Here is a 12,247-nt window from a genome sequence, read left to right as displayed (position 1 = left end):
CCTCCGGAACAACTTCATCAACATTCCCATCTCAAAGATTGTTGAGAAACAAATTTTCCCTCCCCTCCCCTCAACTTCCCCAGCTGTGGCTAAAAATAAGCATTTAATGTTTTAAGGGTTTTAGATGCTAACAAGAAAACAGGCGTTACCAAAATAAAACAAGCATTGGGACAGTCAAGTTATAAATACAATTGCTCATTAAGAGTTCTTTCTGCGTTTTATTCATTTCCTCGAGAATTATTTACTGAGCACCTAGTCTCATCCCAACTGTGAACACCATTGACAAGCCCCTGCTCCCATGCAGCTGACATCCTAGTGTGGAAGGAAGACAAGGGAGAGGATACGGACCCTAATAATGGAATTTCAGACAGTGACAAGCAGCACAAAATGTACTAACAGGGGCTTCCCTGGTGGCTCAGTGGAAAAGAATCCGCCTGCCAATGCAGGAGACACGAGTTCGATCCCTGGTCCACAACTACAGAGCCTGTGCTCTAGAACCGGAGAGCACAACTCCTGAAGCCCAAGCACCTTACAGCCTGTGCTTCACAACAGCAGACATCACAGCAATGAGAAGCCTGTGCACCACAACTAGAGTACTCACCACTCACTGCAACTAGAGAAAAGCCTGCGCAGCAACAAAGACCCAGCACAGCCAGAAATAAAAATTAGTAAAATTTTTTTTTTTTTTTAACACAAAACAGTGAATTAACAAGGATGAGAGAAGATGGGTCACAGGAAGGCCCCCTTGCCCGGGATTCTCTGTAAGTCAATGATAAGAAACATGACCACAGGAGCAATGAGGGACAAGGACGCAGACACAAGGAGCTGGGCGTATGAGGAGAGAGGTGGACCCGCCACACAGCCTGGAGGAGGCTAAGCAAGTCACGAAGGGGCCAGCCCTCCAAGGGCAGAGGCCCGTGCGTGTTATTCTAAGGACAAGGAAGCCCTGGGACCATTTAATGAGGGAAGGGTCATACCAACAGTAGCTGACCAGTACTGAGCACCATCTGTGTGCCAGGCACTGGTCAAATCTTATCTTATCCCATTCCACAGGTCAGATCTGAGCCAAACAGGCAGTACATGATGGGGCCAGGAGGCAGAGCCAGGGGGTCTAACTACAGGCAGTGGTTGTGGAGGTGAGCAAGGACAGATTGGTAGGGCCTTGAAGGCATAACGTAGTTTGAGTTTTATTCTAAGTGTGATGGAAAGATACTGGAAGGGGCTAAGACATCTCATTCCCTTAGAGCTAAGGGAGGGGACACCTTCTGGGGAAAGCCTACCATGCCCTGGATGAGCTGTGAGACTAAACTACTGCAACCTCAGCCTAATATATTGACATATCTAATCCTGCCCTGCCTGCAATGGAAAAAGCTCTCCAGCCCCTGCAGAACTGGATGCCACCTTCTCTCTAGGTCAGTACCTCAAAGTGGAGCCGCGGACAAGCAGCTCAATCATCTTGATCTTGTTAGCAATGCAAATGAGGTGGAGCCCCCCTCAGCCCTACTCAGTCTAAAAAACCCAGCCATCCATTTTTAACAAGCCTTACAGGTGTGCTGAGTTTGACACGTTATCCCCACGCAGCCATTCCAACCCTGCTGCTCCTACTGCTGCTAAGTTGCTTCAGTCGTGTCCGACTCTGTGCGACCCCATAGATGGCAGCCCACCAGGCTCCTCCGTCCCTGGCATTCTCCAGGCAAGAATACTGGAGTGGGTTGCCATTTCCTTCTCCAATGCATGAAAGTGAAAAGTGAAAGTGAAGTCGCTCAGTCGTGTCCGACTCTTAGCGACCTCATGGACTGCAGCCCACCAGGCTCCTCCGTCCATGGGATTTTCCAGGCAAGAGTACTGGAGTGGGGTGCCATTGCCTTCTCCGAAACCTCACTCCTGGGCAGCCCCTGTCCCTGCACACCAGGCCATCCTCTGCCAGGACCCTGCTGGTGGGTTTCTATGGCTCCCGATGCCTAGAAATCTCACTGCTGCCCCAACCTATTTTTCTAACTAATTTGATTTCCTAAACACATTTACTACTATTCAGTTGTTTAGGCCTCTTCTACCCCAGAAGTAAAAACTCCTCTTCCTTCATAATACTAGTTTCCCTCTGCTTTCAGCCTTGTAGCCTCCAAACAAGGAAGCTGCTTTAACCTAGACTTTCCCTAACACCCCACCCCTCAGTTACCAGATTTCTCTTCATTCATTCCACTTCATACCTATATTCCTACAAGTACCTATGCCCTGGGCATCTTAGGAACCAACTGCAGAAGGTGCTGCGTATTTCCGTGATTTCTAAACGGCTCTGGTCCCTGCCCTGGAGAAACTGATCCACCAGGGGCAGGGGGCAACACACAAATAAATACATAATTACAAATTACATACTTATACTAGACAGGCCTCTGAGGAGGTTGCTGGGCTGAGACCTGACTGATGAAGCAGGCCAGTGGGAGTTTAGAACAACAAACATTTGGGTGTTGAAACCATGCCTTACTCTGGTCTCAGTGCTTTATGTTTATTATCCATATAATCTTCCAACAGTCCTACGGAGAAGGAAGTATTCTCACTCCCAGTCTGCAAGAGGGTACACTGAGGCACGGAGAGCATAAGTAGTATTGTGAACAGCAGAGCCAGGATTCAAACCCAAGCACACTGGCTCCAAAGCTTACCCTCCTAACCACAGGCTTGGGTGAGAAGAGCAAGGTGGAATGGTGCAGTGAGGGTGGAAAGGCAGATGGGATCCAGGTGGCACATGTAGGAGCCCTGGGGCAGAGAAGAGTCAGCCTGAAGCAGAAAAGAAGTCAAGCATATTGGTGAAACTGGAGAGCAGCAGGTGGATTGGAAACATAGTTGGGAAACCGACTGGACAAGATGGGTGAGTGTAAGAGAGGAGGGGGAGGAATCAAGGAGCCCTTGCAGTTTTCTCAGGCCCTGTTTTCAAGGCTTGAGGACAGAGGATAAAGTATTTTAACACAAGATATACTCAAGTCCTGTGGAGCACTGAGGCATGGCAAGCTCTCAAATGAACAGAATCAATTGATCAAGCAAGTTAAAGCTTCCAGTTCCCCCCTCACCCCTCCCCGCCCCCCCCCCCACACATCTCTGCAGGAGGTCTTCATGCAAGTTTCCATCCTGTCCCCTGGGAACTAGTTTCCAGAACACTATTAGCACCAGTTAACAACAATAAAAGCTGCAGTTACAGTAATAAGAATAGCTTTACCAAGAGGAGGGTTTTTCCTCACAAAAAATGCAATAGGTTTAGAACTAGAGTGCTTAAAATTTTCTGAACAGCACAATTATACTAATTTACAAATGAGGAGTTATACAGCTTGCCCCAGGCCACACAATTGCAAAGAGGTTGAACCAGAATCCAAATCCAGATCTGCCTATATTGGAAGCTCATACTTCCATTAAAATCAGCATTTCCCACAATCTGGGGCAAGTCTCTCTGATGGACTACACCAATGGTTTCCACTGAACTTTTTAAAGTTTTAATATTTACGGTCTTGTTTCAGGACAAATAATCATATGTAATATCAAATAAATAAAATTTTAAATGAGATACAGACATGATTTCATATGAATTTTTATATATCACATCAAATCCATGACGTCCTGTGAATTACTGCTTAAGAAACAGAAGATGTTTCCTAAAAGGAAAAGAAAAAATTGGAAGTACAGGTGATGGAGGGAGAAGAGAACTCTTGAGGCAAGGCATAAATAACCGAAGCTTGTGAAACACTGCTCACCACAGCCCCGCCCCCGAACAGCCAAGCACCTGTTCCATATTGTATTCAAATTTGGCTACAGCCCCACATAACTCTGACTCTGCTCCAGAGAGATAAAATGTTGGTTGCCTCCAGGGAAAAGGGAATAACATTAGAACAACACAATTTAGCATAAATCACCCTTAACACAGTATTGCTCTTGACAGAAGACACCATTTTCGCTGGTCCAATTCCTCTGCTTAACCCTTAACCACACACCTAGAGTCAGGTAAACTCTCCTGGGCCTCACTTTGTCAAAAGAAGTTCTAAAAAGTGAGCTCTCATGTCACTTCTAGTTTTAGAGTTCCATGAACTGTCATGACACCCTAAAATCCAAAATTAATTTTTTCCAGAATCAGAGAGGCCCCAATTCTGAATGAGTGTTGACCTGAGGAATAAATGTTAAATAGTCCCACAAGGCATCCCAGGTCCTCATTCCTTAACAAGAAAACAAGGGGAGGAAGGATGTGTTTGTGTGTGTTCAATTGCTCAGTCATTTCCCACTCTTTGCGACCCCATGGACTGTGTAGCCCGCCAGGCTCCTCTCTCCATGGGGGATTTTCCAGGCAAGAATATTGGAGTGGGTTGCCATTTCCTTCTCCAGGAGATCTTCCTGACCCAGAGATCGAACCTGCATCTCTCTTACATCTCCTGCACTAGCAAGCAGGTTCTTTACCACTGCACCATCTGAGAAGTCTCTTAACTGGGGAGATGCTATCAATTACGCTGCCCTCTGGTAAGATGTGATGAGGCATTAATTACATGATAATGAAAATCAGCTAGTGTCCCTGACCCCCAGCAAAACTTTAATAATCCTCTGTCACAAATGTTTGTTATTAACCTCCTTTACACCCAGTTGTGTTTATTTCATCTGTAACACTGAACTTTATTCTGGGTAGGAGTAGCAGGGAGAGATGGGTGGGGAAAAATCTGAAAATCTCATCAAACTCCTGTCCTCCAGTTAAGCCTCCACTGAGAACCACCTGTCAAACCTTCCCAGCTTCTATCTGAATTACTCCACAGGTTTAACATGCTAAACCTCTAAAAGGAGTTGTAGCTCCTTATCCTTGTGAAACATTATCAACAGAACAGTTTAACCAGAACAAGCATTCTTCCTCTATTATTAAAACAGATACATTTATCAAAAGGGAAGTCTTAAGGACCCTCCTCGGCTTCTTTACAAAGCCCTTTCTGTGATATTCAGTTCAGTGACTCAGTCGTGTCCAACTCTTTGCCATCCCAGGGGCTGCAGTATGCCAAGCTTCTCTATCCATCACCAACTCCTGGAGCTTGCTCAAACTCATGTCCCTTGAGTGGGTGATGCCATCCAACCATCTCATCCTCTGTTGTCCCCTTCTCCAGAGGATGAGAGCTATTATGATATTAGTGGCCCTGTAAACTTTTAATAGAAGCTTTTTAGGTTCCCAGCAAGAGAAGTTCTGAAATGTGCTCTCTTCATGTTTAGCTGAAGAAAAAACAGAAGATGGGTGGGCTGCAGCTGGCAAACTCAAAGCACAGCTGGGTAGCAGGTGATCTTAAAAAAGAAAAAAAAAGGCAAATCCCTGGGCAAACTGTGTAGCCAGGGGTGATCATTATAGCTGGAGAGTTGTTACATAATTACTTGTTAACTACTGACAAACATATACATGACTACAAAATGCCATGGTTACTCTGGCCACTGAGGCTAGTTCAAGAGTGAAGGTTTCTCTAATTAATTTCACTCAAAGAAACAAGCAACCCGGGGACCCATTCCCTTCCAAGGTAACCTGACTGCTTTTACATATACAAAACAGCCTCCAGCAATTAAGCCAATCGCCTCTGGGGAAGAAAATCAGTGTTTCCCTGTTAAATTGATTTTTAAAGGGAAGAGGGGAGACAAAAGTACTTTCAAACAGCTAAATATTCATCACCTGGACAAAACCGACTTCCAGTCCAAAGTGGAAAATTTGAACAGAAAAGGTCTTCCCCAACCCACCCCACCCCCGTCCCTGCTCAGCTGGAGCAAAACCCAAGACCTGTGTCGGAGGCACTGCATTCCAACATTTTTCAAAAAGTTTACGAGGATTTACCGAAGCGGCGGGGAGAAAAATAAGGCAGGCAGAGGCGGGGGAGAGGGAGCAAGAGGGTTTCCGCAAGGAAGAACCGGGTGAAGCGCCCGGCTGCGCCGCGCAAGGCCCGGTAACCGGGAAGCGACCCGGCACCCGGAGAGCGAGCGCCCCAGAGGAGCGCGGGGCCTGACAGCTGCTCGGTCTCCGCCCCCCAGGGGTCCCCCCAGCACCTCCCCCCCGGTCCGGCCCCCGCCGCCAGTCCCTCTCTGCAGACCCTTCCCCCGCAGCGCCGGCGATGCCCACTGGGCCAACTTGGCCCTGGGTCAGCGCTGCGGAGCGCAGCCCCGCTTGCCGGGGAGGCCGCCGGCGCCCTTACCTCCTTCTGCTTGGGGTCCTGCGGGTAGACATCTGGCGGCCCGAGCCGGGGGCGTTTCAGCGGTCTCTGCTCATAGCTGAGAAGCCCGAAGGCGGCCATGATCTCTCATGTTAACCGGCGAAATGAATGAGAGTTGGAGCTGGAGCAGCCGCCTCTGAGCACCAGGGAGCAGCACTTTGCAGACAGACTCCCTCTCCCCCCTCCTCGCTCGCTCACTCGCTGTGGCGCTGCAGGCAGGAATAAAGCAGGTTGGATGCTGCCGCTGCCCGGCACGCAGACACGCACTGATGGGGGCAGCCTTCGGCGGGCACCCTCCTGCGCGGGAGCCCCCGGGACGCACCGCCGCCCGAGAGCCTGGAGGTCCGCCGGGGTCTTCCGCGGCGCCGACCTCCCTTTACACCCGCCTCCCCCCCGCACCCCGCCACCCTGTCCCCAGGGGGGAGGAGCAGCTGATGGGAACGTGTGACTTTTTTCACCAATGGACCCAAACCCACCCCTGCCGGGAGCAGGGTGGGGGTGGGGGAGGGGCACAGGGGAAGGGGGGGAAAAACTTTTCTTGGCACCCCAGGCGGGTGGCTCAAGTGCTCGCCCTAGGCGAGGGTGGCCCGCCTAACCCGAGAAGAGACTGAGGAGCAGCCCGCCCCCGCCCCTCCTTCTAAGACAGGGACCCTTCCCCCGCTCGCGCCCCGCAGACCCCGCCACCTGGGCGCGGACCCGGCTGGGAGGAAGACTGGCCTGGAGGGGGGTTGGGGAGGGACAGGCATGCGGACGGTGGGGAAGCAGCCAGTGCCTCCTAGACGCCCGCCGGGCTCCGGTGGCGCATCCGCGGCTCCGGTGCCCTCGGCGGCTCCGGGCAGGCGCCGAGCAGCGCTGCTGGCGGTCGCGGCGGCTGGAGGGGGCCGTGCTCACGGTGGCTCGGGGCCGACTTAACCCTTTGCTGCCCCTCCAGGGGCTGGGGAAGGAAGGGGGCGCGAAGAGGGTTGGCAGCGAGCGTCGACGGGAGCAGCGAGCCCGCGGGCGTCTCGGGCTCCTTCAGCCCGCCGCCCCCCACCCTCACCCGACCGCAGCTCCTCCCCACCACCACCCCCCGCCACCGACAGTTTACCTGTTGGTCCCCGGCTAGTGGGCAGGGGCTGCCGGCAGCGGCGGCACTTCGGCGGCCGCAGCCTCCATGATTCGGGTTGGGATGAGGGGCGGCGGGAGAGGGGGGTGACTGGATTTGATCTGGTTTGTAAGGTATCAGTCTCGCCCGGGCGAGCTCCGGGGACGCCGCGAAGTTTGCCACTGTCTGGGGGCGGCGGACGACGCCGGCTCGCCGCCGCCGGCGTTCTCGCCCCCACGGCCGAGGAGCGCGAGCTTCCGAGTTGGCGGACGGCGGCGCGGCGGCCACACTGAGCATGCCCAGCTCGGCTGCCGGACCGCGGAGGAGTTGGCTGCGAGCGCGCTCCGATCCGCCTCTCCGGGTTTTCGCAGCCGCAGAGCGCGCAGCCCGCGGGCCCGGGCGCCGGGGCTGGCCGTGGGGTGAATGTGGGCGAGGGAGGGGGGTGCCCCCAGGACCCCTCTCCCGGCGCGAGCTGGGCAGTCCGCCTCGACCTCTGTTAAGGTCGCTGTCCCCGTGGCCTGGGCCGGAAACCTCACCTGCGCCGGGCGTGTGGAGTGGGGCGGGGGGATCCTCCAGGGGGAGACCTTGGTCATCCAGTCCGCCCGCGCTCCCCGCTCTCTCTGGGCGTGGGCACCCAGATGCAGGGCCACCTGCCGCGAGCCCTGAGAGACTACAGCCGCGGAGGCGGGCCCGGTCTGTCCCGAGGGGCCCAGCGGGAGGCGCGCCCGGGAGGATGCGCCCGCGCTTGGCCAGGAATGATGGCTGCCATTTATGGAGCCCTCGCTTCGTGCCAGGATCTTGACAGTAAAGGTCTCTGGTCCTTTTTTAAAAAAAGGAAAGAAACTTACAAGGTTTTACTGTACCCCTTTTATAGATAGAGAAATCGAGTCACATTAGGAAGGCCCGGTGACTTGCTCAAAGCCACGAAGCAAACTGATCACAAGTTTCTGATCTATTGCGCACAATTTGGAATTGGGAGGAATGGGTTCCTGAACTGCTCTTGCTTGATAGGGTCAGGTTCCTCCTACCTTGAGGAATTTTCAAGACTCCTATTCCATTCTCTATAAGATGGTGCGAGCAGAATCTAACCCCAAAGCCTTTGCATACTGCCAGGGACATTGTATGTGCTCAGGAGATGGTTAACCCTGATTATCCACTCAAATCTGATGACTTGAAGCCAAGGCGGTGGTAATGGGAGGGGGGGCAGGGGGTAGATAAGCCACTGGGGATAGGGGACTAGTTTTTAACTCTTGACTCTGACCTATTAGCACTTCCCAAGGCAGCTGAAGCCAATTCAGGCCGGTGGTTTCCGGATTCTTGAGTCAATCTGAGCAAGTACTTTCAGAGAACAGTTCCACCAAGAAGCGTTTCCCCACCACCCCCTACACCCTCCCCAAAGGACTTCTCTTCCACCAACACCTTGAGTGTAACTTCAAAGCTGAACTTGCCCTTGGGATATAGGTATCTGTCAAATCTAGCTTCCTTGCTTGAGAAATAGTTATCTAACTTTGTTACGAAAACTGTCAAACCAAAATGCAGAAAAAATAGCATAATGAACCCCCAAGTACTCATCTCCCATCTGTGACAATTATAAAAGTTTTGCCATTTGTGTTTAATCTCTCCTGCCCCCAACACAGTTACATACACTGGAAAGGACAGTGTTGTTCACTGTGGTGACTTGGGTGCACAGCGTGGAAACTGGCATGTGGTGGGCACTCAAAAAGATGTTTGTTAGCTGGTGGGATGGATGAGTAGATGTGGGTGAATAGGTGTGTGGATAGATAGATCACCAGTGGTATTTTGGTGATACCAGGTTGAGAGATGTAACCTCGATTCTTCCCTTGAGATACCTAGGCAACAGTCTCCAGCTGGCCTCCACAAAGGAAAAACTTTCGAAGCACTCAAAATCATCTCTGACCATAAAGATTTTAAAAATCAAAGTGAGTTAATAATGTGTCCTTAGTGTTTGGGGAAAAAGAAAAAGAGTTCTGTTGATCTCCCTTCTTTTTCCCTCCCTTGTTTTGAGACAGTCTGGAATGGATTCTTTGGCCCTTTCAACATTAAAAAAAAAAAAAAAGTGAAATTTTTAAAAAAAAACAGCTTCCATAAGCTGTGATACTTCCTCAAAAATCATCATTTCGCTATATGGACTTCTCATGGATATTTGGTTCCCTCACCCTGACATTTGTACCTGTCACAATCTGCCACCACCCACCAATCCAATTTTTTCTCCTTCATCCCTCACCCCAATTAGCTCTCGTATTTCCAAATATGAAATTCCTGGGCCCTTCACTTTCTGATAGCCACCTAAGGACAGTCCTTAGAGTCGACTCCTGTATGAAGCCCACCTCGAACTCTCTCTTTTTTTTTTAATTTTTACTTATTTTATTTTTAGTTGCCCTGGGTCTTCTTGCTACGTGCGGACTTTTCACTAGCTGCAGCGAGGAGGGGCTACTCTTGGTTGCAGTGAGTGGACTTTTCACTGCAGTGGCTTCTCTTGTTGTGGAGCACAGGCTCTACATAGGCTCAGTAGTTGCAGCTGGCGAGCTCTTCAGCTCAGGCTCAGTAGCCTGTGTTTAGTTGCTCCGTGGGATGCGGAATCCTCCCAGACCAGGGATCAAACCTTAGCTGGTGAACTCCTATCCCCCACCACCAGGGAAGCCCCCACCTCAAACTCTTGAGGCACAAAATCATCTTTTGATTCTTTCAGTACCCTTAACACAGTTTCATTCTCATATTTTTCACCAGTTTTATTGAAAAAAATAACTGACATTCATTACCATACAAGTTTAAGGCATACAGCATGATGGTTCAATTTACATATATTGTGAAATCATTACTGCAATAGGTTCAGCTAACATCCATGCTTTCATATAGATACAATAAAAAAGGGGGAAAAGGGGGGGAAATTGTTCTTTTTGTAATGAAAACTCAGGATATACTTTCCTAACAACTTTCCTATACACCATATGGTAGTGTTAACCATAGTCATCATGCTGTACATTACATCCCTAGTTCTTATTTATCTTATAACTAAAAGTTTGTATCTTTCGGCCACCTTCCTTGGTTTCCCCATCCCCCAATCCTCTGCCTCTGGTAACCACAAGTCTGATTTCTTTTTCTATGAGTTTGGTTTTGTGTTGATTTTGTTTTTAGACTCCACATATAAGTGAGATCATACAGCCTTTGTCTTCTGTGTGATTTATCTAACCAGGCTTCCCAGGTGGCTCAGTGGTAAAGAATCCGCCTGCCGGTGCAGGAGATGCAAGAGACACGGGTTCAATCCCTGGGTTGGGAAGATCCCCTGGAGGAAGAAATGGCAACCCACTCCAGTATTCTTGCCTGGAGAATCCCATGGACAGAGGAGCCCAGTACAATCCATGGGGTTGCAGAGTTGGACATGACTGAGCATACACACACGTCTGATTTATATCACTTAGCATAATGCCTTAGAGATCCATCCAGATTGTCACAAATGGTAGGATTTCCTTGTTTATTTAATGGCTGAATAATATTCCACAACATCGTTATCCATATGTCCATTAATAAACACTTAGGTCATTTCCATGTATTAACTACTGTAAGTATAGCTGCTATGAACTAGGGATATAACTGCTATGAACTGGGGGTACAGATATCTTTCCAAGTTAGTGTTTTCATTTCCTTCAGATATATTCCCAGAAGTGGTCATTCTCTTCTTTTAATATCTCATCATTTATTGGCATACTTTCAGACTTGCCACACAGAATAGTCTTGTTCACCATCCCCATCTTACCTCTCACTCTCCTCCATTCCAGAGCTGATCTTTAGACTCACTAAGGCCAGTTAGCCACAGGGTCTCTGCTGTGCCTGAATTTCCATCACAATGCTGGTTAGTGCAGCAGATAGGCACAGATTCAAACAACGCCAGTCTCATTTGGTACTGTTCCTATGGAAGTGAAAGCTATAGCCCTCCAGGCTCCTCTGTCCATTGAATTCTCCAGGCAAGAACATTGGAGTGGATAGCCATTCCTTCCTCCAGAGGATCTTCCCAACCCAGGGATCAAACCCAGGTCTCCTGCATTGTAGGTGGATTCTCTACTATCTGAGCTACAGGGAAGCCCACTGTTCCTGTAAGGGGCATCTTATCTTTTTGGTTAATGACCCTCCCTTCCCTAGGCCTGGGAACAGTTTGTACAGAACATGAATTACTCAGAGAACACCAGAGGCTCCCCAGAGAGGCCCCAGCTTGGGCCTCAGCCTAGCAAGAAGAGATGGGAGAAGCAATGGCAGCCCACTCCAGTACTCTTGCCTGGAGAATCCCAGGGACTGGGGAGCCTGGTGAGCTGCTGTCTATGGGGTCGCACAGAGTCGGACACGACTGAAGTGACTTAGCAACAGCAGCAAGAAGAGATGAGTTCAGGTGCCTGAGGAAGTTTAACACAGCTGGTGAGGGAAAGGGATTGAAATGCAGGCAGAGAAGGAGGAATTATAAGCCATTTAAAGCATATGGGACTTTATCCTCCAAGCATGAAGTTAAATCTCTAGGGCTGCTTTTGTAGGTTGAGGCACGTTTAGAAATTTGTAAAAAGGGGTGTGACCTTTTTTGTTGGGTCACATCCAAGGACTCCTCAAAGATCCCTGAGCCACAGGGATCTTCCTAGCTGCTTCTGTTCTTTCTTCTAGTCTTGGTTTTCCAAAATTCTACAAGGAGTCCCTCATAGTTGAGTCCTCTTTTGTGTTCTTGGATGAGGTTCCTTTAAGACAGCTCATAGGCTGGCTTTTTCTCCCTGCTTTTAGTCTGTAGGAAATGCACAGATGTCCTTTGCCTGTACACACTCTGGGGCAGGCATTTTCTCACCAGCTTTATCTTCTTGCCCACATGGACACATTCTGCAAGTCACAGTTCTTCACCTTGAAAGATCTCAACTCTAGGTCAGAGACTACTTCTTTGGGTTCTTGCAAACTGCAGCAGGCAGAGGCTAAA

The 12,247-nt window shown here is 49.9% G+C and overlaps 1 protein-coding gene across 1 annotated transcript in view; it reads right to left on the bottom strand.

Annotated features, from left to right (window-relative positions):
- LOC120858679 (mediator of RNA polymerase II transcription subunit 12-like protein) overlaps positions 1-6,406 on the bottom strand; it is a 114,046-nt gene extending 107,640 nt beyond the window's left edge. The window contains exon 1 of the mRNA XM_040234900.1: positions 6,180-6,406. Within this exon, the coding sequence (XP_040090834.1) occupies positions 6,180-6,278 (99 nt within the window). The 5' untranslated portion in view covers positions 6,279-6,406. The remainder of the gene's footprint in view (positions 1-6,179) is intronic.
- Between the last annotated feature and the right edge of the window lie 5,841 nt (positions 6,407-12,247).

Source organism: Oryx dammah, unplaced genomic scaffold (genome assembly GCF_014754425.2).
Source record: "Oryx dammah isolate SB20612 unplaced genomic scaffold, SCBI_Odam_1.1 HiC_scaffold_2, whole genome shotgun sequence".
Taxonomy (NCBI): Eukaryota; Metazoa; Chordata; class Mammalia; order Artiodactyla; family Bovidae; genus Oryx; species Oryx dammah.
The sequence above is the reverse complement of the archived record's forward strand: the minus strand, read 5'-3'. Positions and strand labels throughout refer to the sequence as shown.